General features: G+C 46.0%; 1 protein-coding gene across 1 annotated transcript in view; it reads left to right on the forward strand.

The window, feature by feature from the left end:
- Positions 1-296: 296 nt before the first annotated feature.
- The window catches only part of LOC125944223 (uncharacterized), a 36,367-nt gene continuing 12,004 nt past the window's right edge, over positions 297-24,659 (forward strand). The window contains exons 1-4 of the mRNA XM_049664548.1: positions 297-441; positions 3,295-3,458; positions 9,177-9,186; positions 17,730-17,866. Of these exons, the coding sequence (XP_049520505.1) occupies positions 297-441; positions 3,295-3,458; positions 9,177-9,186; positions 17,730-17,866 (456 nt within the window). The remainder of the gene's footprint in view (positions 442-3,294; positions 3,459-9,176; positions 9,187-17,729; positions 17,867-24,659) is intronic.

Below are 24,659 nucleotides of genomic sequence, written 5' to 3' on the forward strand. Positions count from 1 at the left end.
ACTGCAATTGCACTCGCAAAAATCGTAAGCTTACGTCTCCTGCGCATCTTATCGGCGAAATACACCAAGCTCAAGCATAGAACTAGCGCTGAAAGGAACTTTGCTGGCTACATATTGTTGTAGTAAGCTTTCGTCGTAATGCGTATAAAAATAGTTAAAAAGGCAACTCTCGTCTCCATACCGAAGTTTCAGTGAGGTAACGTACAATCATGCGACTCCAGAATTTACGACTACTGGCTGGTTTTGGCTTGATCACTGCTATATTTCTATGGGCAGGGCACCCGATGACCAAGGTGATGAAGCAGGTGGTGGCGAGCGTGTGTGACAAACAAGCCGTGCGGGAAGCCATGAAGGGCGTCGACGCGGTGATCCACTGCGCAGCGCTTGTTCCTGTCACTCTCATCGAAGACGCAGATGCGATGGAAAAAGTCAACGTGCAGGGTTGGTACCACGACACAGAGGGAGATTTACTTTCTGATACCTATATGAAAGGTGCGAGAAGCTGGAATCAAACACGCTTCATGATCATCAGCAGCAGCCTATATTTATGTCCACTGCAGGACGAAGGTCTCTCCCCGCGATTTCCAATAACCCCTGTCTTGCGCTAGCCGATTCCAACTTGCGCCTGCAAAGTTCCTAACTTCAGCACCCCACGTAGTTTTCTGCCGTCCTCGACTGCGCTTGCCTTCTCTTGGTATCCATTCTGTAACTCTAAGGGTACGCCGGTTATCTATCCTACGCATTACATGGCCTGCCCAGCTCCATTTCGTTGCCCTAATGTCAACTAGAATATCTGCAATGTCCGTTTGCTCTCTGATCCACACAGCTTTCTTCTTGTCTCTCAACGTTAGACCTTACATGTTTTGCTCCATCGCTCTTTGTACGGTCCTCAACTTGTTGTCGAGCTTATTTGCTAACCTCCAAGTTTCTGCTCCATATGATAGCTCCGGTAGAATGCAATGATTGTATACTTTTCTTTTCAACGACAGTGGTAAGCTCCCAGTCAGGACTTGGCAATGCCTGACGTATACACTCCAACGCAACTTTATTCTTCTCTAAGTTTGCTTTTCATGATCAGGGTCCCCTGTGAGTAACTGACCTAGATAAACGTACTCTTTTACAGACTCTAGAGGCTGACTCGACACACTTACCAAAGTACAAAGTCAATGATAGTAGTGTCTTTAGTGTGATCGTGTGTACTTTTCTGAAGTTATCAGTGGAACCAGTACCACAATTTCTCTTTTATTTTGGTCCTATTTCGCTCCATCCGATCGACGCTAATAAGGGAATCTTTATCGACGCAAACTTGAAGCAAAGCAAGCCCAGAAAGGCTCACGCCACGAACTTTTTCCAGGATAGGATACGAAAGTGGACTCGCTGTTGGTAATATTTTTGACAATCAATGAGCAAGTGCTGTCAAAGAAGCGTCTCGCCAGAGGCTGCTGCTGCGATTTTAGCCTTTTGTAGAGCACGTGCCTTCAGGTCCTTGGATTTAAGGGCATCCGTGAGGTAGTAGTGCTGCTGGCATTTATATATTTTAATATACAATTCCTTCAAGTATATCGTTAAGGTTCTTTGCACACCCCCAAGTGATTACCATTATTTTAATACGAACGTATACATTTTACTGCCATTTTTGGGCCCCTAATCAACCAGGTTACATTGTCACTGTCGGCGAGGTTACCCTTTTTCGGTAATAGCAGCATCGAGTATATTTTTACACCACGGCGATGAGCTCTTTAGCCATGATTGGCCCTTGCGCGAATAAAACCCTACAGATCATCATAATCATCGTCCACAGAATTAAGCGTCTGGGGCGTTCAGAGTAGGCACAGTTGGAGGTTGCCTCCTTTGTCAAGCGGTGCAAAGAACGATGTGTGTAGGCCACGCTCAGTCATATGCAGTGGAGAAGCGTATCTGAAGTACGAAATCAATTTTTATGTTCACAGAAAACCGTGTAAAATCCACTCGATAGAGCGATGGCGTATTTGTTTGCTCGTTATTCTCCGCTCGACAGCTGGTATTTTGTGAGCTCTTTCACGTTGCGGATCATCGTTCGAAGTGTTGAACAGCACGCAGTTGACCTGGTTGTTTGACAGTTTCTGCGTATGTTATTCGTACTTTTCGTTTACTTGCCCTGTCAGCAATAGAGACGGGACAGTGCTACGGAAAAAATAATGGAGTAATATTAGAATACACGCATTGAAGGCTAATTATAGTTTCTTAGCTGAGGAATTGTTAGATACAGCGTTACCACACAGCACATTAAAAACAGCATGCAAAGCCGTGAACATCAGTTCTAACAAAATTACTGTAATACCATATTAGATGATGCTTTATGAACATTCCCAACAGTAATAAGGGCTCCGAAAGTTCCATTCCTTCGATGTGTAATCACGGCAGAATGAAGCGCTTTGGTATATGCTGCGTCATCTAAACGTACTCGTGGACCATTGCCGCACATGCGCAGCTACGTTTCGGGGTTCATGGGTTGGCTTGCTGCTCACATCTCCATTAAATTTTACCATATCAGAGTGTTTATATCATGATATAAAGGACAACAACAGTTCTTGCAGTCTACAGGGAGAAATGCTGATGTAGACGGAGGCGTTTTGAATTATTCTGCTGCAAGAGAACCGCCGGTTGTACAGCGGATGACCAAGTTCTTGAACTGCATCGTGGAAGTAACTTCTGCTCAATAGTTAGCAGCCGTTCAGTAGGTATGTCTCGCTTTAAAGAGCTTAAGAATTCGCTGTCTCTAGTTATACAAAGCAATTTATCACTTGTCACTCTCACTATGCTTGGATTCCTTCAATGCGTTGCGTGGTGATGTAGTACTGCACCCTTAGCTCCTTTATTTAAATACTGCACTTTTATAACTGCATATTGAACGTGCTGGTTCATTGTTTTTTTTTTTTCATTACCGATCATCGGTTTCGGGCACTGAGTATGATCATACTTGCCTTTATTTTTAATTTACAAGCTTCTGAGATGACCTAACATAAGATGTTAACAGCATTACATGTATCAGAACACTTTTCATTTCACTTTATAAAAGTTAGAATATAGGAAATGTGATTTGATATATGCAAGTAGTTTTTTCTCGAATGCTTGTATTCGATTGTATGACATAATTTGCTATCCGAACACCGCTAATAGAAACATAAGTAATGCACGAGTGCTAGGACTTCTGCACTAGTTGAGCTCCTGTTTTCAGTGCTTCATCTATAGAATGTTGGGTGGGATCATTGCCATGACCCTGTGTGCAGGCTCGTAAGGTATTGCAGTGTGCAGGTACACGGAACGTGGTGGACGCCTGCCTGGAAGAGAGTGTAACGTACCTCGTCTACACGGGAAGCGTCGGCGTGATTCTAGATGGAGCCACACGTGCTCACGAGGGCCCGTACGCCGAGACGAAAGCACTGGCTGAAAGCTCGTGTGTGATGCCAGCGGAAGCTGCCTAAAAGACGGTGAGGACTAGTTTCCCCGCCAGAATGCCACTAATACATTGAACTTTAGACGCAATTGAGAAATCAAACTGTCGCGCAATTACTTGGTGTTCATGCCTCGGACTTTCATTCATTCATCAGATGAAATGCAGCATCACGATCGAAGGTCCATACACGATGGGTGAATCACCCACTACACCATGAAAAGCCTGACAGCAGAGCACATATGGCGAAAAAAATGTGTACCTGGTACAAAGTCTATCACGAAACGCATTTGCATACATTTAGAGCATGAAATATTACGCTCGAGGACAGTGAACCGCGCACAGACCATTACGCACAATTACCGCACGAAGTGTTGCTTGGAGAGACAACAATGTCAGCAGAAATCTGCATTGCAGATCTAAACATTAATAGGGGCATTAAAATCCTCACTAGAAAGGCCTCTGTGGCAAGCCTCAAGAGGGCTATAAAGAAGCACCTCCAAAAAAAAAAGAAAACGAAAAAGAAGAAAAAAAAACAACCACGCAAGGGATGGTTGCAGACCACGATATTAATAAATATGCAAACCGGCTAAATCAGACACTTTTATGGGGGCTATGTCTAGGATACCAAATTTTATTTAACTACAACAGTCGAGATGGATTGTTTTGCAGCGTTTGGTCACAACCTCTCAGAATTCGGCCGAGTCTGACCGACCATTTTTAGATTGTCCTGAATATATATAGGGCTTATACAAGCTGCAGTTGAGCAGCTTTTTCCCGCCCCCTTTTTTTTCTTGAGATGAATAAATATTGATTTCATTTGATAGGCGCACAATAAATGGCGCGCAAACTGTGAGAATAATTTTTTTTACTCGCTGAGCAAACGTGCTTCAGAACTATTGCATACTGGTAAAAATGATGACGCCTTATTATGCCATGTTTTTTTTCCAAGTGCGATGTCGATTAGGCAAATACGAGATCGTTGACGATGAGAAAACACTTTCGTTCTATTTTTAGAGGAAGGGAGGGGAGCTAGACGAGGAGCGCTTCAGCTGTGACATGAAGCTTAGCATAAGTAAACACTTACGACATGAATTATTTTTATAGAGATAGCACTTATAGGGACACTCCAGGCGCATTTCTGCCATCGGCGTCGCCGTGAGGTTCCGTGTAAAGTCCACGGGCTATAAGATCGTCGCCGTGCGCCGTATGCTTACGCGCGAGTGAAAACCTGCGACGATGAGCCGGCGATCGGGGCTCAACCTCGCGCACGCAAGGGCCGGAAGCGGGAAGGAAGCACGCGGTCTTCCAGTTGCGCGCAAGCCTCCAGAGGGTGAGTAGCAAGGGGGTAGGGGGCGTTCTTCTGCGCACGCGCACGCCAGGCAGCAAGGCTCCTTGGAGAGGGTGGGGAGGAGCGGGGCGTTCTACGCCGCGCGCGCCCGGCCGGGCGGTTGTATCTTGAAAGCCATCTCCGGCGGGGGCAGAGTCCTCCCTGCGCCGTGTTTTCGCTGCTTAGGTCGCGTTGATGCGAGCCACGACATGAAGGTGAATTCGCTCGCTGCTGCTGCCACGATTACTCCCTACAACGTTTAGACATCGACTTTCCGCGGTCCTCGAGTGACATGCATTCATGTTGGCTTGAGCGTGCGTGCCACCGTGCTTGTTAATTTAGTTAGTATGCCTATGTTTACAAGTTTATACGGCCGATGAAGCTACTACCCTTATTTCGTATAGCTGTCCACTAATTTCCTATCGCAATCGATACTTCGGCTTTCGGGCGAAAGTGCGATTTTTTTCATGCTCACTATAAATATTAAAAGGAACAGAAATGTAAACACTTCGGGTTTCCTTATCTCTGCCTCAGATAACGATGCTTTGCAAACAGCGGTATCAATGCATTCGATTACTTCCAAGAAACTCACGCAGGCGTATCCATTCATGTGAAACCGTCTTTCATGCTTTGGCTTTTAAATGACCTGCGGGGAAACAGCGTCACATTGGTAGAAAGGCATTCCTTTGAACTAAACACCAATTCTAGTTTCTTCTCGGCAAGTGCGGTAGAAATAATTTTGAATATTGTTAGCCTCCCGTACAGGTAGGTACCTTCCAGTACAGCGCAAACTCTCGCTTCAAGCAAAAATTCGTACAATAAAAAATTTGCATAAAGCATTAGGGAAAGCGGTACGAGCGCCATCAAGCTTCCACATTAGCAGCTGGAAGCTTGTCAATTCAAGTCAATTGTGACGTGCAGGTCGGCGCGCATTTGCGCAGTCCACCCTGAGTTGCCTGAGCGACTGTAGCAATTGTCAAGTCTCACGTCTGGACATAACAGTGTTGTCCACTAAGTGGAAACTTAACTCTTACTATTTGTATTCCAATGCTCGTGAAATTCGGAAATTCTCTTCTTGGGAAAAGTAAAAGAGAAAGTAAAAAAATTGTTGCGTATACGAAAAAGGAAAGCTCAAATTGCAGCGAATGTTCAATTCGATTTGATTGGTTCTCACCCCCATAATTATACGGGAAATAAGAAAGTGGAGACAAAAAAAGCATAACATCTACAAATTCTACCTCTTCAATATGTATTAACTAGCGTAATTAGCGTTAGTAGTACATCTTAACTGACAAAAACCAACGTGACATTCTGAAATGTGCCTGAAATTGCGATATGCACTGCATGCTTTTCCGACGTACCATGTATAAAATAACGGTAAAGTCTTGAATCATGTGCAATGCATCAAATTTCCCTTTACGCCGACCAAGCAGTGCGATTTAGATCTTTGTGATCGTTCTTGACACGGAGTTCGAGTTGCAGACAGGAACAAACCCTTGCCATCTGGAAAGTTTTGTAAATAATTTACGGGCATAATTAAATACTAAAACGACAACAGTTTTTGTTTCCCTTGTGTCGTGTTATGTTGAACCGGGCCAATTTGTTTGCATAATTGTCCCTGCGAAATGTCCCCCTGGTGTTCCTAAATAAAGTAATGTTTTGATGCTGCGAGTGGAATTTCATTTTTAAATCAACAATATTCTTGTCTGTATATCATTTTCATGAAGGCATGTTTCTCTATGTCAAGTCCGTATGTGATCAGGCGGGCGTGATCTAAGGCCCGATTCCCTTTATGCTTATCGTGAGCATGAAAAAAGTAAGAAAAGTATCAGTTTCGCCCGAAAGGTGAAGCATCAATTGCGACTGTAAATTAGTGGACAGCTATACAAAGAAATGGTAGTAGTTTATCGGCCGTATGAACTTGTAAACATACGCATACTAGCTCAGCCTATAGTATGCCTAGTCAGGCTTGCATAGTCTCGCCTTTTGCTCCGGCGCCGTGACAATCATGTGTTGTCAAATTCGTAATAAACTTCAAACTTCAAACAAGCATGGTGTCATGCGCTCACAAGCAAACATGAACACATCTCACTCGATGACCGCGGCAACTGTCAAAACGATGGAGTAAACAAGCCAGGCAGAGAGTGAATTGACCTTCGTGCTGCGTCTCGCATCAGCGTTAACCCAGAAAAACGCAGCGCACGGCGCACAGTGTCGAGGACGCAGTCTGCCGTGAGCTGTTTTCGCGGCAGCCCGGAGTCACGGTGTAAGAACATTTAGGTGTTGACACTGCGCGCGCGCGAGCGTCCAGATTATGTTCGGCAGCGCGCGGGCACACCAAGTAGCTCTACTGCGAGCTGATAGATGGCGCCGCTGTGAACGGTCCCTCACGGCTTCACTCTCACGAGTGAAGCCGACGGGAGCGGACGTGTCGAGTCGAGGTGCCATTTCAGCGCAGCAGGAGCAGCGTGCCAAAGAGATAAGTTTTGTTATTTTATACTTCACTTTTTGGTTTTTTTAGGAGGGTTAGCTTAGCCAAACAATCTTTATAAATTATTTTAATGCTTTCTCACTTTCTTGGTCTTCTCGCTTAGATAAAAGTAGGTAAAGAAATTTTTTCTTTTTTTTTCTTTTCCACATCTACGCCTTGTTAGTACGAGATGATGGTTGGTACTAGGGGGAACCCACGCGTGCGTTGTTCTGAGTGCGAGCGTTCCTACGCGCTGGAAGAAACGCGGTTTAAATCAGCACGCGAAGCGAATGGTGCAGATTTTATCTGTAGGATGTGTGTGCTAGGGTCGCGGCTAGACCGCCTAGAGCAAGACAAGGATAAGTTAGCTAAGCGGGTTGGAAAGCTAGAAAAGGAACTTCAAATCGAGCAGAAGCAGAGGAAGGAGGCAGAAGAAAAGCTAGCTAACGCAGAAATCCAGCTGAGCGCCACCATTCTGCAAAGCAATGATGAACGCATCGAGGCGAGCAGCGCGAACGGAGCTGGCTCCGATGCGAGTGCAGAGACAGCCGAACCCGCCACACCGGTAAGCAGTGGCGCAAACGTCAGTGATAGTCACGAAGGGGATACCACTGACGCGGCCGGGGAAGAAAACAAAGCCAAGGGCAAGGATAAGAAAGGAGGGGAGGGCATTGTGACTTCGGGGGCAGCTTTCGGCGGTGAGGGGGAAGGAAAGCGTCGAGTTGTTTTTGTTGGGGATTCCAACATGCGTAAAGTAGAACCGGCGATAGCAGAGAGGGTAGGGGCAGACGAACGAGTCCAGGTTAGCGCGCTTCCGGGAAAGCCGATTAGAGAGGTGATCGCGAAGGCGGACACAATGGAGGAGAGACACCTAGTGGTGATAATGGGCGGAGTGATTGACGTACTGAACGGACGAGGAGCAGGAATCACAAAGCAAATAGCCAAAGGGGTCACCGACCTGCGGAATGTTTCAAAAGAAGTACAAATCGCGGTGTGCACGGTGCCAGAGGTTGAAAGGCAGGGTTATAAAATTGAAAGGGCAGTTCTTGCAGTAAACAGGGAAATTTGGACTCTAGCTAAAGCAATGAATTTTACGGTCATTCACATCAACCGTGAAGTGCACCGAGCAGGCCGCGAAGGCGCTTTTGTGCGTGACGGGATACATTTTAGTGAAAGTGTAGCAACACCGGTCGGAAGTCGATTCGCGGCACGAGCTGTAGCTTTTTTAGGCGGTCCCCAGGCAATCAGGAAGCAGGATTAAGTATTGAACATAGCGAAACACCTGTAAAGGGCAGAATTAGGCGACCAGGAGTCAGGAAAAGACGCAGAAAGGATAAGAATAGAGAAGGTAAAATTTGCTACATTAACATGCAGGGTGGTCGTAAGCAGGAAAAATGGCTGGAAATTCAAACGAAACTGAATGATGAAGCGATTAGTGTGTACGCCTTGACCGAAACGCATCTACGAGATTTGGAGCAGCCGCCTGTTATTGACAACTTTGTATGGGAAGGGTGCAACAGAATGACCGGGTCAAGGAAAGGCGGAGGCGTAGGCGTACTAATTAGGCGAGGTCTGAAGTGGCGAAGGGTAAACGAGACATGTAAAGAGCATTTATGGATTAGTGGTACATGGCAAGGTAAAAAGACGTGGCTGGGAGTAGCTTACCTATGGACAGGTAGTGATAGCAGGGAAAAAAATAAGGAATTGGTCGATTGCATTAGAAGCGATATTAATGAGTTCAGTAACTCGGGCCAGGTGATATTAGTGGGAGATATGAACGCGCACATGGACGATTTAGACGGATATACTGATTTCAACGGCTCTCTAGTGCTGGATTTGTGTGATCAACAGAACCTTATAGTAGTTAACAGGGAGAATAAGTGTCATGGACAGGTAACGTGGCAATGCGGAAACAGGCAGTCATGTATCGACTACGCCTTAGTCTCAGAAATGGTCTACGAACAACTGGACCAAATGATAATAGACGAAAATGGAAAAAATAGCCTGGGAAGCGATCATAGACGTTTAGCATTAAAGTTTGGGAGAGATACCAGCGCAGAACATGAACCAATAGCCTCAGAGTTTTTAAAAATGAATGACGAGCAAATAACAGAGATCGCAAACAACATAGAGAAGAAAATTGAGGCTTTTCTTACAGCAGTCTGGGAATATAAGGAACTGGTGGAGGTTATGCAGCATGAATAAGGCGGACACGGCAATACAATTGTTGGATTGGAAAGAGGAAACCACGTAAGTGGTGGAACAAGGAAATTAAACAAGCTATAGAAGAGCGTAAAGAGGCATCTAGGGTTCATCGAGAAGCCAAAAAGTTGGGATTACAAGAAGAAGAGGTGCTCCTTAGATGGAATACATACCGAGAAAAGAAAAGGGTTGCGAGTGAGCTCGTGCAAGAGAAAATTAAATGCGCAAGTGAACGTTGGGTGCATAACATTCACAAAAGAGACAAAGGCGCCCCAAAAAGATTCTGGAACCATATAAAAGCACTCGGAGCTCCAACTAGAAACTCGCAAACGGCTATAAGGGATGAAGACGGTAACATCTATGAAGGCGATGATGCGCTGCTGTACATCACAGACGTTATCAGGCATAACTTCGGTACGAGAAAAAGCGTAGTTCAGACAACAGATCCAGCAACAACAGAGAGGCCTGAGAGATCAAAATTCAGCATAGAAAGCTTTTATTGGAAAAAGGCAGCAGAAAATTTCCCTAACAACACGGCAGCAGGACCCGATGAAATCCCAATACCGCTAATCAAAAACCTCGGTCCAAAAAGCAAGGCACTGCTGACTGATGCCATAGAGCAAGTGATTAGAACAAAGAATATTCCCGTTGGATGGCGTGAAAGCAAGATGAATCTTATCTACAAAGGCAAAGGAGATAAGGATAAGACGAGCTCGTACAGGCCAGTTACAGTAACGTCGGTGATATATAGAATGGCAATGCAAGCCATAAAATTAGAACTGTCGAAGTGGGTGGAGGAAAACGGTGTATTGGGGGAACTACAGAATGGGTTCAGGCCAGGCAGACGCTTAGAAGACAATATGTTTGTACTAACTCAGTGCATTGAGATTTCAGTAGCTCAGAAAAGACCTTTATGGATAGCATTTCTAGATATTAAAGGAGCTTATGACAACGTAGACAGGGAATTGTTGTGGGATATTCTTCAATACGAAGGCATAGATGACGATTTCGTGGAGCTGCTGAGGGAGATATATCGAGACAACCAAGTACAAGTGGCATGGGAAGGTCGAAAAGGAAATGAAATGGTGGGAATTCACCAGGATTGAAGCAAGGATGCCCTCTGTCACCATTGTTGTTCACGCTTTACGTCAAGGGCATAGAAAGACGACTGGAAAACAGAGAAGTAGGTTTGAGTTATCCTACATGCGTAATGGACAAATGGTGCAACAGAAGATCCTGACTGAAGCCGACTGATGTACGCAGACGACATTGTGCTACTAGCGGACAATAAAAAAGATTTACAGATACTTGCGAATATCTGTGGGAACGCAGCGACAAATCTAGGCCTTAAGTTTAGCACAGAGAAATCAGGGATTATGATCTTTAATGAGCACACGAGTAACTTCGTGGTGTCAATTCAACAGCAAGTAATACCCATAGTGAAGCAATATAAGTACCTCGGCGTACACATAAACGAAGGAAAGAATTACTCAAGCAACCACCAAGATAATCTGAAAATAAAGGGGAAGCGGAATGCAGCATTAATGAAACACAGAGCACTGTGGGGCCACAATAAGTATGAGGTGGTGCGTGAAATCTGGAAAGGAGTAATGGTGCCAGCGCTAACATTCGCAAATGCCATTATATGTTTAAAATCGGATATATTGGCGGGTTTGGAAGTTAACCAAAGATCAGTAGGCCAGTTGGCTTTGGGAGCACACGGTAATACGACAAATGAGGCAGTGCATGGAGACATGGGTTGGGCCTCTTTTGAAGTCAGAGAAGCACAAAGCAAAATTAGTTTTGAAGAAAGGCTCAGGAACATGGATGAAAATAAATGGGCGGCTAAAGTGCACAAATATCTCTACATGAAAAGCGTGGACACAGAATGGAGGAAGAGGTCAAGGAAGTTGGCAACCAAGTACAGGATAGTCGAAACTGTAAATAGACAACCAGGGGTCATCAGAAAGAAAGTGAGAGAAATAGAGACCGTGAATTGGATGCAAAGAATGGAAACGAAAAGGACAATGGAGATTTACAAGAATGAGAAGAAAGAAATTAGAAGGGAAAATCTGTACGATAACACAAAGGGCAGTGCCTTGCTATTTGAGGCTCGAGCCGGTTGCCTAAGGACGAAAACATATCGGAACAAATATTCGGAATTAGATGAGACATGTGTATGCTGCAGTAAAGATCCAGAGACCACTCAGCACATCCTAATGGAATGCGACGGGATCCACCCAGCGAGAACCGTAGGTAACGTGCAACTCCCAGAAGCGCTTGGGTTTAAAGTGGAAGGAAACATAAACAGATCAGCCGTAGAGATCAGCAAGAGACGATTAGAGTACTGGTGGAAAAAAAGTAGGGAAAAGATGGATGCGACCTGATCTCTTAAAATCATAGGCAGCTGTACAAGGTAAATTTTTGAAAAAGAAAAATAATGATAGGTATACAAAAATGCTAGATAAAGAACATGTATAGTATACCTGATTAAATCAAGCAGGCTAGTTGACTATTTGTCGCCGCCCCGTTTCAAAGGGGATGCCAATAAATCATCATCATCATCACCAGCTTTGCGGTGCCGGCGGCTTGACATTGCTTTGGCTCCCCTAAATTTTCTTTCATAGTGGAGTGAGTAAAACTCAAAGCGCGCGGGAAATTCGTTATTTCAGATTACAGTGATAAGTGTGCCAGGCTTAATGCTTCGCTAACATGAAGGTATCTTACGCAGGGCGTGAAAGAAGTCAACACGGATCGATCGGGCAGGACTCAAAGCCCACTCAAGTACCGCTCGCGCGCACAATTTGTTTCGTCCGGTCTAGCCATTCATCCAAGCATTAAAAAAAAAAGCAGTGGCCTGCGTGCTACACCTCGATCAGATGACAATAGTGACTGCACCGAAAACTGTTGTATTTCATGATTATCGCTGCTTCCATTCACACTCTGAAAACCATTCAAGCATTGTTGCGCGAATTCAGTGTGACCGCGGTATAAATGCAGAAATGAAACGGCGCAAGCTTGCGATATGCAACGCACTAGAGCAAAGTCGCTGTTTATAGCTAGAACTTAAGATGAGAATGCACATCAGCTATGTGAAAACACTTTGAAATGGGAATTTATTAGGCGGGACGAAGGAAGGCGTCTTATCTTGGATTACAAGATCCCTAATACAGTTTACTGATGAAAACCTGAGCAAATGCCTTTTTTATTCCCATTCCACTTAACATAGACCGTGTATATTAATCATTTGGCTTTCCTCCAATGAGGACTGAGTGGCTCTTGCAATATCTAAAAAAAAATAGGTGACTTTCTTTTTTATTAAATTGCATATGAGAATTTGCCAATGTAAGCCTGTTCTACAATGCATGCTACAGCCTGTCCACAAAAGCACTTAAACCCACCACATAATAATCCCACAGACTTTTTTTTGTTTTTTTGCAAAGACACAATACGAAAAAAGTTGTGCATGAAGCAGCTCGATAATTCTAATAGGGGATAGCCATGACAGACGCTTACGCTCTCATACACTCCCACAATGGGAAAAAATGTTGAATAAAAACATGCAAGCGTGTAATATACACCATACGCGCATTGTAAAAAGAAATCAGTAGCCAGGATGGAACAAATTTGAAAATTAGGCACACATCTGCACAGAAAACAGCAGCATTGTGCCGGGAGTACAAAGATTTAAGAAATATGCAAATGCCACGTAGCTGGACAGAACCATAGTAATGTTGTTGCCGTCCCTTGGGAGATACTCAGATTTTTACCTTCCGCCTAATTACATAATTAGTCCTAATTAATTATTCGACTTCTTAAATATTATAATTAGATTAAAAGTGTCAATGAGAAAACTGTAGAGCAACATGAAATACTCCCCGATACAGCTTTCTATTGCTCAATACGCGCTAGGTAGAAGTGTTTTCCCGAGCGTGAAAGAAGCCCACGAATACACGCAAAGTGCCTCGAGCGGCCAGTCGCGTGGCAATTTTGCGTGTGTTCTCGGGTTTCTTTCACGCTCGGAAAACACATTTATGTATCACGTATTGAGCAACAGAAAGCTGTATCGGGAGTTTTCCACGTTGCTGTACAATTCTCTCGTTCACACTTTTTATCCAATTTTAGCATTAGAAAAGTTGATTAATCAATTATGAAAATAATTATGTAATTAGGCGGAATGCAAAAAAATATAATCTGAGTATCTTCAAGCGACGGCAAACAACATTACCTTGGTTCTGTCCAGCTACGTGACATTTGCATATTTTGAAATCTTGGTGCATGATAGTTAAGCCACCCAGTATATATCTTGCCCATGCAGCAAAATTTGCACGAACTTCTGTGGCACACAGGAGGTTGCCTCTTACGCAGCGGCTTTCGAGGTTTATTTGACCGTGTGAGGTTCTTTGGATAGTTCGGAAATAAGGTGGGAATCCTTTTATCGAGCTCCGCGTAATATGCCGTCGATATCGTATCCTCTGAAAAGTACTTGGTGCAGACATGGTCGGTAGGTATTAGAGTTCGTTCTGCCCTCAGATTTGCACGGGGTCACGCTGTAGACGACCGCTGTCAGACGGCGCTTTGAATAAGGCACACGCTCCGCACAAGTCCGGTATCCAGAATTGCAGTTCGGAACGAAGCACTTTCTCGCCATTTCAAACGCCCCTCAGAAGCCCGCTGCCACTTTTGTCGAGGGCCCGTGGCGACAATACCCAAGCATAAGCTCATGAAACGCACGCGAACAAAAAGCGTGCCTTCAAAACAGCGCGGCCGCACATGCAAGCCGGAAGACGAAGCAGCGGCAGCACGCACCTTGCTGCCGAGGCTGCGACCGCATTCCGCAGCGCCCTCTACGACGGCGCCGACCGAGCTGTAATCGAGGCGAACGTAATCTGGACGCGAGCGGGCGGCGCTTTCGCGCGCGTTGTGGGGAGAGTGTCAGCACCTCTCTTGCTTATTCTTACACCGTGCCCGGAGTAGACCGCCCCCCCCCCCCCCTCTCAACCCTCACCCCGGAGCATTTGTTCGCGACGGAAGACGGCGCGCTTCCTTTCCTTCCGTGCGTGAGATTGAGCCGCGAACGCCGGCTCACCCTCGCACGCTTTCACTCGCACACACAGAATACGGCGCGCTGCGACGATTTTATCGCCGTTGGACTTTATACGGAACCTCACGGTGACGGCGACGGCGGAAATGCGCCTGGATAGAGGAATGGATGGATGAAATAACTTTATTGATGGGTCCAGCGGGCTGCTCCCACGTTGGGACCGGGAGTTTGAACTCCCTGGCCGCATCGTGGGCTCTGGGCGGCCCAGAGCTGTTCCGCCAGGTCCGTGCTGCGTAGTGCTTCTTGTAGCCTATCGCAGTCTTGATTCTTGTTTGCTTGGGTACGACTACACGGGCAGAGCAAGTGGTGTACGTCTAGTGTGCTAAGGCAATTTTCGCAATACGATGTTTAGTATAGTTCAGGCACGTAGGGATGTAGTCTGTTCGGCGTGGGGTACGTGTTGGTTTGAAGCATTCTGAAGGTGAGGGCTGGAGGCTTGGTGAGCGTATTGTGAGGTGTGCTGTATATTCTGCGGTCTAGATAAAAGTGCGTTGTGATCTCGTTGTATGTGGAGGGAGGGTCCCGATTCTCGCGGGGATGATCACGACCAGAATAGGTGGCATCGCGGAGGGTTAGGTCTCGCGGGCTCAAGTGAGCCATCTCATTGAGATTGGGAGGGGCGTCCTCAATCTCTCCGAGGTGTGCCGGGAACCAGCAGATGGGGTGATGCTGCAGCGGTGCGGACGTATTGATTATTTGTAGTGCTTGTCTTGCAACGGCGCCTTTCTGAATGGCTTGGACGGCTGAGCGCGAATCGCTGTAGACGTGGGTGGTGGTCGGGTCTGTCAGCGCGAGTGCGATGGCGACCTATTCTGCTATGTCGGACTTGTGGGTCTTGACTGTGAGAGCATTTGTGACTTGACCTCGACCGTGGTGGCAACGATGGCCTGCCTGGACGGGCAGTGTGCCACGTCTACGAAACAGGCTTAGATCTTCTAATAACTTATTTCGCACAGGATCAACTATCCGCGTGCCAGCCTTGTGGTTGATGGTGCGCGGGGCTCATGTTACGAGGGAGTGGGCGAACCGTGTAGGAGTTGCGTGTGTCCATCGGAATGCTTTCGTATAGATTCTCGATTGCTGTGGTGCCGTTACCTAGTTTGGCTAGGATTTCTCTACTCGGTTTGGTTCCAGAGAGTCTTGTCAATTGAGCCCGTTCTTGAGCTTCGGCGATTTTCAAGTGTATTGTGTACCCCCAGTGGCAGCAGGAGCTCTGTTCCGGTGCTCTTGGGGCGCTAGTTTGACTAGCTTCCTCAGTTGCGCATTGAGTTTGTCCTTCTCCCCTACCTTCCATCTGTACATGACTGCCTCGTACGTGAAGTGGCATAGCGCGAAGGCGTGTGTTAGATTGAGGAGATTTTCTTCCTTAAGGCCGTGTTCTTCTGTTTCCTACGCGTCGTATGAGATTCATGGCGTTATCCGACTATGTGGCGATCTTCACTGTCCCGGCGTTAGAGCCGTTGCTCTCAATGAGCATGCCAAGGACTGATTTTGCTGACGTGCGGAATGGCTCCTCCATCTTTTGTCATGAGAGTAATGGCGTGTGTGTCTCTGATTTCGCTGTTTGGCTTGGGACCACTCCTAGATGGTTTGTAGTCGTGGAGCTCCGACTTAGCGGGCGAACATCGCAGGCCAGTGGGATAGAGGTATTCCTCGATCGCGTCAATCGCTTGCTGTAGAGCATTCTCAATTGATCCCAGGCTACCTCCGGGGATCCAGAGCGTTACGTCATCTGCGTATATGGTGTACTTACCGTTCTGCATTTGATCCAGTTTCTTGCCTAGACCGGCTAACGCAAGGTTAAAAAACGTCGGAGAGATGACAGAGTCTTGCGGGGTGCCCTTGCTGCCCAGTTTGTATTTCTGGGACTTGATTTCTCCTTGACGGAGGGCGGCCGTTCTGTCGCTCACGAACGATTTTGTATAAGCGTAGAGTCTACTGCCGAGGTCGAGGTTAGAGATCGTGTCGAGTATGTAGTCATGTGATAAATTATCGAAGGCCTTTTCGAGGTCTAGCCCTAGGATTATTTTCGCGTCTCTCGTGTCTGCGTCAATGATCTCATGTTTGAGGAGCTTCATGGAGTCCTGGATGGATAGCCTGGGTCCAAAGTCTAGGCGTGATGGTCAATGGGGAACACCTGAGGGACCGGCGCTTGGGAGATGCCATTTTGCGGTTCAGCAAAACCGGAAGATGATTTGCAACACGAATGACTGAGGGCCTTAGCCCACAAATTGTAAGTGTAGGTCTGAAGGATAGCATTCAGGCAATAATAATGTTCAGTTCGAGGCAAAGAATGAAAAGTGTGTCAGAGTAGGTCTTAACATGATTGTGCAGAAAGTAATTAATGTTCAATGGCCTAGCAAGAGAAAGAGAATTCATGATTGGCAGTCAACCTTTAGAGTCTTTGTTAGAGTACGTTTATCTAGGCTGATTAGCCACATGGGACCCTTGTAACTAGGAAAAAACCTTCAGAAGAATAAAAGAGGGTTGGATTGCTTGCGGTAAACGTTGTCCACTAATGACTGGCTGGTTAAATTGTATTCTTGAAGAGAAGTGTGCAATCACTGCATTCTGCCAGTACTGAAACCTAGGGCAGAAACTCGAATAAACAAGGTTGTGAAAATAGCGACGATGCAACGAGCAATGAAAAGGAAAATTGGCGTGACTTTAAGAGAAAGCAAGACGGCGTTCTGAGTGAGTGAGCGAACGGGTGTCGCTGATATTCTAGTTAAGAATGACAGGAAGGAGAAGGGTTGGGTGGGTCGTTAATTGTGTCAAAAGCAATAGCCGGCGTTCTACTAGAGTAACATAGCCGGTGCCAAGAGTATGAAAAGCAGTCGAGGAAGGTAGAGTATAAAGGTTCGATAGGGGTCTGGGATGTTATTTTGATAAAGTAGTCGTTATTTTCACTAGGCAGCTTTATAAACGCTATAGGACGTGACATTGCTTACCTCACTGATAAATGAGAACAATATCAGGATATAAGAAACACAGAGCCTATATAAACAAAGAACACGAGCGAATGGATGCAATTGTAAGAAATTGCCAGGCATAGAATTGAACAAGCTGATGCAAGGTCGGTGCAACTGGAGATCACTGGTAGAGTCAATTCGCAGCTAGTGGATGTAACATTAACTAGTGATGAAGAATTTAGGTAGCATGATCAAGACTGTGCTTGTTATCTTCTCAGGGCTACGTCGGCTGCATACCATCGTCATCCGGCTGCCACTAATGTACGGAGAGCTGGATCATGTTTTTGTCCCGTCGTTGGTCAGGTGGTCTAAGAGAATGTTCAACGTCTTCTTTAGACTGGGAACGGGGTTTCCGGTAAGCAGCATGCAGTTCTTTTGTACCTGTTCATGAGTCAGTCAACACAAGGAGACAAAATCTCTGTTTCTTTTTATCGAATGCTTGCTTGCAAACAGTAGTCAATATGCTATACTTTGAAACATCAGGCACATAGAGTGAAGGAAATAATCTGAACATCGCCTGGTTTCAAAAAAAAAAAAAAAAAACCTCGCAATTTCGCATAAAAGGCGAAACATCGATTGCGATAGCAAATTAGTGGACAACTATACGAACTAAGGATAGTAGTTTTACCAGCCGTATTAACTTGTAAACATTCGCTAACTCACTAAATTAACAAGCACGGTGGAATGCGTGCACAGGTAAACATGAACACATCTCGCTCGATGTCTGCGGAAGCACGCTGTCAAACCACTGGAGTGAAGGCCAACCTCCATGCAGCGAACTTGCGCGACGAATTTCACGTGACGAAAAATCCAGCGCGAAGCGCCGTTGCGAACTCGTCACACCACACTCCACGCAACCAAGAGCCGGCAAACGCCGCCGACCATGCGGTCGACGCAGCCCGCTAGGAGCCATTGTGGCCAGACGAGATAGGCTACAAAAGCGACGTTGGCAAATGAAAGCAAAAGGAAAAAAACAGCGCCTAAATCAATGTTTTTACATGTAAAATAAGGCACCTGACTTGAAAAAGTGCGTACAATAAGTATTCGCTGTCATCCGCAATTTATTTAGACTAACTTTTTTTGTGAATATGCGGCACGTCGATATTTCGCCGATACTTATCACCCGTCTGTCACCCTGTGTTTGTTTACGGCTCTCTCCGCTCGCGCCCAGTTGAGTTTTTCTCCCGTCAGGTTCCGCCTTCCAGCCTGCCCTGCCATCGAGGAAACACGGACAGCTATTAGACAGTTTTGTATAGCGTACGCTATACGCTACACTATAGCGTACGCTAAGCAGCGCACGTTTATTGCAGGTTTGGTTGGCCTGCGAGATCTTCCCATCTCAGAGGCCATGTGCCATCGTCATGCCTATCTCTCGACTTCACCGATAGGTGGCGCTGACATATCTCGAAGCTGTAAATAGACAACCAGGAGTCATCAGAAAGAAAGTGAGAGAAATAGAGACCGTGAATTGGATGCAAAGAATGGAAACAAAAAGGACAATGGAGATTTACAAGAATGAGAAGAAAGAAATTAGAAGGGAAAATCTGTACGATAACACAAAGGGCAGTGCCTTGCTATTTGGGGCTTGAGCCGGTTGCCTAAGCACGAAAACATATCGAAACAAATATTCGGAACTAGATGAGACATGTGTATGCTGCAGTAAAGATCCAGAGACCACTCAGTACATCCTAATGGAATGCGACGGGATCCACCCAGCGAGAACCGTAGGTAACGTGCAACTCCCAGAAGCGCTTGGGTTTAAAATGGAAGGAAACATAAACAGATCAGCCGTAGAGATCAGCACGAGACGATTAGAGTACTGGTGGAGTAAAAGCAGGGAAAAGATGGATACGGCCTGATCTCTTAAAATCTTAGGCAGCGGTACAAGGTAAATTTTTGAAAAAGACAAATAATGAGCGGTATACAAAAATGCTAGATAAAGAACATGTATTGTATACCTGATTAAATCAAGCAGGCTAGGTGACTATTTGTCGCCGCCCCGTTTGAAAGGCGATGCCAATAAATCATCATCATCATCATCATATCATGGTTAAATTGTATCGAATATATCTCGAATATAAATCATCAGTTTGCGAAGGCTCTGAATATCTGTGGCAATGTCGCGACAAATCTAGGCCTTAAGTTTAGCACAGAGAAATCAGGAATTATGGTCTTTAATGAAGAGACGAGTAACTTCGTGGTGTCAATTTAACAGCAAGTAGTACACATCGTGAAGCAATATAAGTACCTCGGCGTACACATAAACGAAGGAGGGAATTACTCAAGCAACCACTAAGATAACCTGAATATAAAGAGGAAGCGGAATGCAGCAATAATGAAACACAGAGCACTGTGGGGCCACAATAAGTATGAGGTGGTGCGTGGAATCTGGAAATGAGTAATGGTGCCAGTGCTAACATTCGCAAATGTCATTCTATGCTTAAAATCGGATATGTTGTCGGGTTTGGAAGTTAACCAAAGATCAGTAAGCCGGTTGGCTTTGGGAGCCGACGGTAATACCACAAATGAGGCAGTGCAGGGTGACATGGGTTGGGCTACTTTTGAAGTCAGAGAAGCACAGAGCAAAATTAGTTTGGAAGAAAAGCTCAGGAACATGGATGAAAATAAATGGGCGGCTAAAGTTCACAAGTATCTCTACATGAAAAGAGTGGACACAGAATGGATTAAGAGGTCAAGGAAGTTGGCAACCAAGTACAGGATAATCGAAACTGCAAATAGACAACCAGGAGTCATCAGAAAGAAAGTGAGAGAAATAGAGACCGTGAATTGGATGCAAAGAATGGAAACAAAAAGGACAATGGAGATTTACAAGAAGGAGAAGAAAGAAATTAGTAGGGAAAATCTGTACGATACCGCAAAGGGCAGTGCCTTGCTATTTGAGGCTCGAGCCGGTAGCCTAAGGACGAAAAGATACCGGTGAAAATATTCGGAACTAGATGAGGCATGTGTATGCTGTAGTGAAGAACCAGAGACCACTCAGAACATCCTACTGGCATGCGACGGGATCCACCCACGAGAACCGTAGGTAACGTGCAACTCCCAGAAGCGCTTCCACATCAACAGAACAGCCGTAGAGATAAGCAAGAGACGATTAGAGTAGTGGTGGAAAAAAAAGCAGGGAAAAGATTTATATGGCCTGATCTCTTAAAATTATAGGTAGCGATGCTACCTATAATGCTAGATAAGGAACATGTATAGTATACCTGATTAAATCAAGCAGGCTAGGTGACTATTTGTCGCCGCCCCGTTTCAAAGTGGATGCCAATGAATCACCATCATCATCATCATCATGATTTCCCTCGTTAGGCTTCGTGACGTTCGAAACGAGAAGCGATTTGGAAAATTCCACAAGGTCATTCATAATACGCTCTCGTCGAAGCGGCCTGAGACTAAGCGAAAGCCGTTTACGCAGTGATTTGCTACGAATGAAGCCAATTCTACAAAAGCCATGCCAAATTCAATTCGAAGCGGGCAGTGGGGACCGCCGCCATGTTTTATGTACGTGGCTTGCGAGAAGGCTCGTTTGTCTCTTAAAGTAGCAAGCCGCTCATATGCCGCACCTACGCGATGCTTTAGATCGCATTTTTCTAGGATGTGCCAGTGAACTACACCCTGCAAACTTCAATCAAACGTCTTTCCAAAACACGGCGGTACGCAAGGCATCATGTTGCGGGTATGCATGGGCAGAGCATCATCTGGAAGCGAAACCTTTAACTACACAGAGTACACAAAACAAGCAGTGACCACATATTATTCACTAGAACATTGAGGCAGAACAACCACCAAGGAGGTGAAACAGTGCTGGAAAAGAAGTATTTGAAACGAAGGTAGGAAATAGCCGAACAGTAGCCAAGAGTCAACAATCAAAACTCCCGTCGACGGGCGACCGACGGAAGTCAACCTCTGCGCTGTGCTCCGCTTGGTCCACGTTCTCCGCCGCGCGCGACGACTTCCGGTGGCGGCAGTTCGCTGGGCGGCGAAAATCTGGAGAGAGTGGATCGGCGGCGAACAGTCTATTTTTTTTACGTCGGGTGGCGGGCGGCCGTCGTCGAGCGGCCACCGCCGAAAGTTCATCGCTTTTTCGCTCTATGGAGGTTAGCTTTGACGAGGCGCGGCAGCATCCGTGAGCGAATTGACCTTCATGTTGTTTGTCGTTTCAACGCGAACTTAACGTCGAAAGCACAGCGCATGCGAAGCTACCGGCACTCGGCTAACCTTGTCGACATCGGAGACCGCTTTGACGATGAGGCCGCGCGGGCGCGAACTTTGTGCGCATCGCAGATCGCTTTGAACATGAGGCCCACGCGGATGCGCACATTTTCAGGGGTGCAGATCGCTTTCAAGATACGACGCCGGTGCCGCCGCCGCCGGAGTCAATACCCCCACCCCCCACCCCCGCGCCTCGCGCGCGACATAAGCACGCCTTTCTGCTTCGCGCCTGCAAAATTTAGCCGCAATCATCGGCTGACCCTCGCAAGCTTTCACTCGCACATACAGCGTAGGGCGTGTGATGACGATGTTACCGGGCCTGGACTTTATGCGGAACCTCACACCGAGATCCACTACCACGACCCCGGCAGAAATGCGGTTGGAGTGTCCATGTAATTGCTATCGTATTAAAACATTGTAATTCTGCAAGTTCTGAATGAGCAACTTTCTTAGAGTATCTTGGTGATTAGCTTGCAAAAAGAAAAGGGTGACTTCAGTGATTTCTCTGGCTCTGAATTCACTTTACTCTGAAAGCAGCAGACGCTGGGCAGCGCTATCTTCTCAAGAGCAAGTTCTCATTCGCAGTGCACATAACGCCGTACTCTTCAGCAACATTATTTTCTGTCGTGACTTCCAAAATATATGCATCGGCGTCACCACATTTTGAGTTTTTCCATGCTGTGTTCCATTTACAAACAGCTACTCTTAAAGTGAAGGTGAACAACCACCTAAAACATCTCCATGGAACAGGCTACGGAAATAAACAAGTAGGACATCTTACAGTTTGTCTTTAATCCACGATCAACGCAAGAGTCATGAAGACAAGTCTAACGCTTTTGAACCTTTCCAGCAGGTGTGCAGTTTAGCAAACTACTCAGAAACATTCCAGAAGCCTGATACAATAGCAGAAAATAAAGCAATGTATGTAATTGGCAACTGCAAAATCCGCTACTTGTGCTGGCAACACTGTCCATATAAACAAAGATGGCTACAACATCCAGGTTCACGCCGGCTCTTTCGCTTGTTGCTGTGGTGAAGTTTCTCTTTTGTGCCGTCGAATAGAGGTGCTTTGTGGAAGCCGAAAGGGTCCTTGCTGCCGATCACCTTATTTAGATCGGTATCAAGGATTTCAGCTACGAAATCGCGGAAATAGTTGCGCTGTGCGTGCAAACGTCCAGCCTGCTCAGCGAGCCGCATCCTATGTTTTTTTAAAGAGAAAGAGCCTTGCAAGTGAGCCAGTGCTTAAAAAAAAAGTCCGGCGATTACGATACTCCCTAATGCAAAATGTGAGCGCTGCTGTATACGGTTTTTCATTTCGTGATATATTGAGACAAAGAATTTCAGAGCGAAATCACCGCACCAACCGGCAGTGGGCTAGTGCCGTCAGCGCCTTCGCAGATAGAGGGGCACTATGGGAACGCTGGCATGATGAGCGGCATCGGTGCCAACTGTCGAAGAAGACGACGACGAACGCGCGAGCAGTGGCACGAGCGAGTTCGGGCGGTTACGCTGAGGGACGGCGACTCTCAACCTAAGAACGGGCGCCTAAGAGCTGCGCACAAAAAGGAAGTGTATGTGCGTAGCGCGCCTCCCTGAAAGGTGCAATCGCTTGTTCGTGGAGTTGTTGCACTGCTACAGGTACGATACTTGACTGTTTTCGACCTTCAAAGGCAACTCCGCACGGCGACTCGTGTTGTAGTGCGTCACATATAACATTTCACAATATATAGGCAGTAACGTCAGTCGTGCCTTCAGAAGCCAAATAAGGATAGTCTGCACTCACAGAACGAAGCTAAAAACTGTAGAGCTACATGGTCAGTGTAGGTGAGTCTTGTTATAAAAACAAATCAGGGTTCCGTTTGTGAGTCACGGTTCACCTTATTTGTATAGCTAATTGATACGTGTGATGAGGTCGTCTGCGTCCGATGACTGGCACTTATTCGTGGTCGCAGTACGCATTGTTCGAGGTAGGGCCCAGGCTTAGGAATTCAGCGCTCTTCCCGCCCGTAGAAATTCTCAAACATGGTGAAACTTGAGAAGTGAATAAGAACCAATCGGACGAAGTTGAGCTTTTTCCAACGGGTTTCCAAAATTTAGTGAGGGTTTTATTTTGGCAACGTCAGTTGTTTTAGCATAAATGCATGACTTGGAAACGAATTGAACCACTTTTAACTAAATTTATCTGCCTAGACAGTGTCGCAAAGCAAACTATAGTGGCGCTCTGCGCGGGTCTAACGCTCCAAAACTGGAACGGGCGTTGTTTGCAGTTGCTTCTGAATTTCTCGGGAGCAAATAACCCGACAACTCACCACATTGAACGAGAAAACAGCATCTTCTGCTTGTACCACTAAACTAGAGCATGCTATGGAAACAATATGTCACTTCCCAGCATAACATGTGTCATGATCAACTTCAGACCTTCCGAGGTAGTTATCATTCCTGCTACCGGGCCTGCAGACAAAGTATATTAGCGAGAATATTCCTGCAGCTTAAATCATTAGCAGCATCAATGCTGGGGCAGAAAACAATAAACGAACAGGCACGAATGAAGCTTACGCATGCATCACTATTTTATTAAAGTGCCTGTCTGAACAAAGTACACTCCGCCATTGGGAACGCCAGCAAGATATTTAAAATGCTCAAAAAGAAAGCAATGATCTACTCGCCGGAAATAATGAAATCGTCCCAATTGAAGTGTTTCACTTGGGAAGTGAACAAATCAATATAGTGCCAGTCACCTTTTTTCGACGCGGAAGTTCCTTATCCAAGTCGCCCTCCTATGAGCGTCATCTGCGCCTTTCGGTGGAATATGAAATCATACATTGGGATCGTTGCACCACGATTACATGCATAATATGCTGAGCGCAAGTCAACTGAAGAAAAGTACGAGGCTGAATATTCGGAGGCAGTCAATGGCC

Source organism: Dermacentor silvarum, chromosome 3, assembly GCF_013339745.2.
Source record: "Dermacentor silvarum isolate Dsil-2018 chromosome 3, BIME_Dsil_1.4, whole genome shotgun sequence".
NCBI lineage: Eukaryota > Metazoa > Arthropoda > Arachnida > Ixodida > Ixodidae > Dermacentor > Dermacentor silvarum.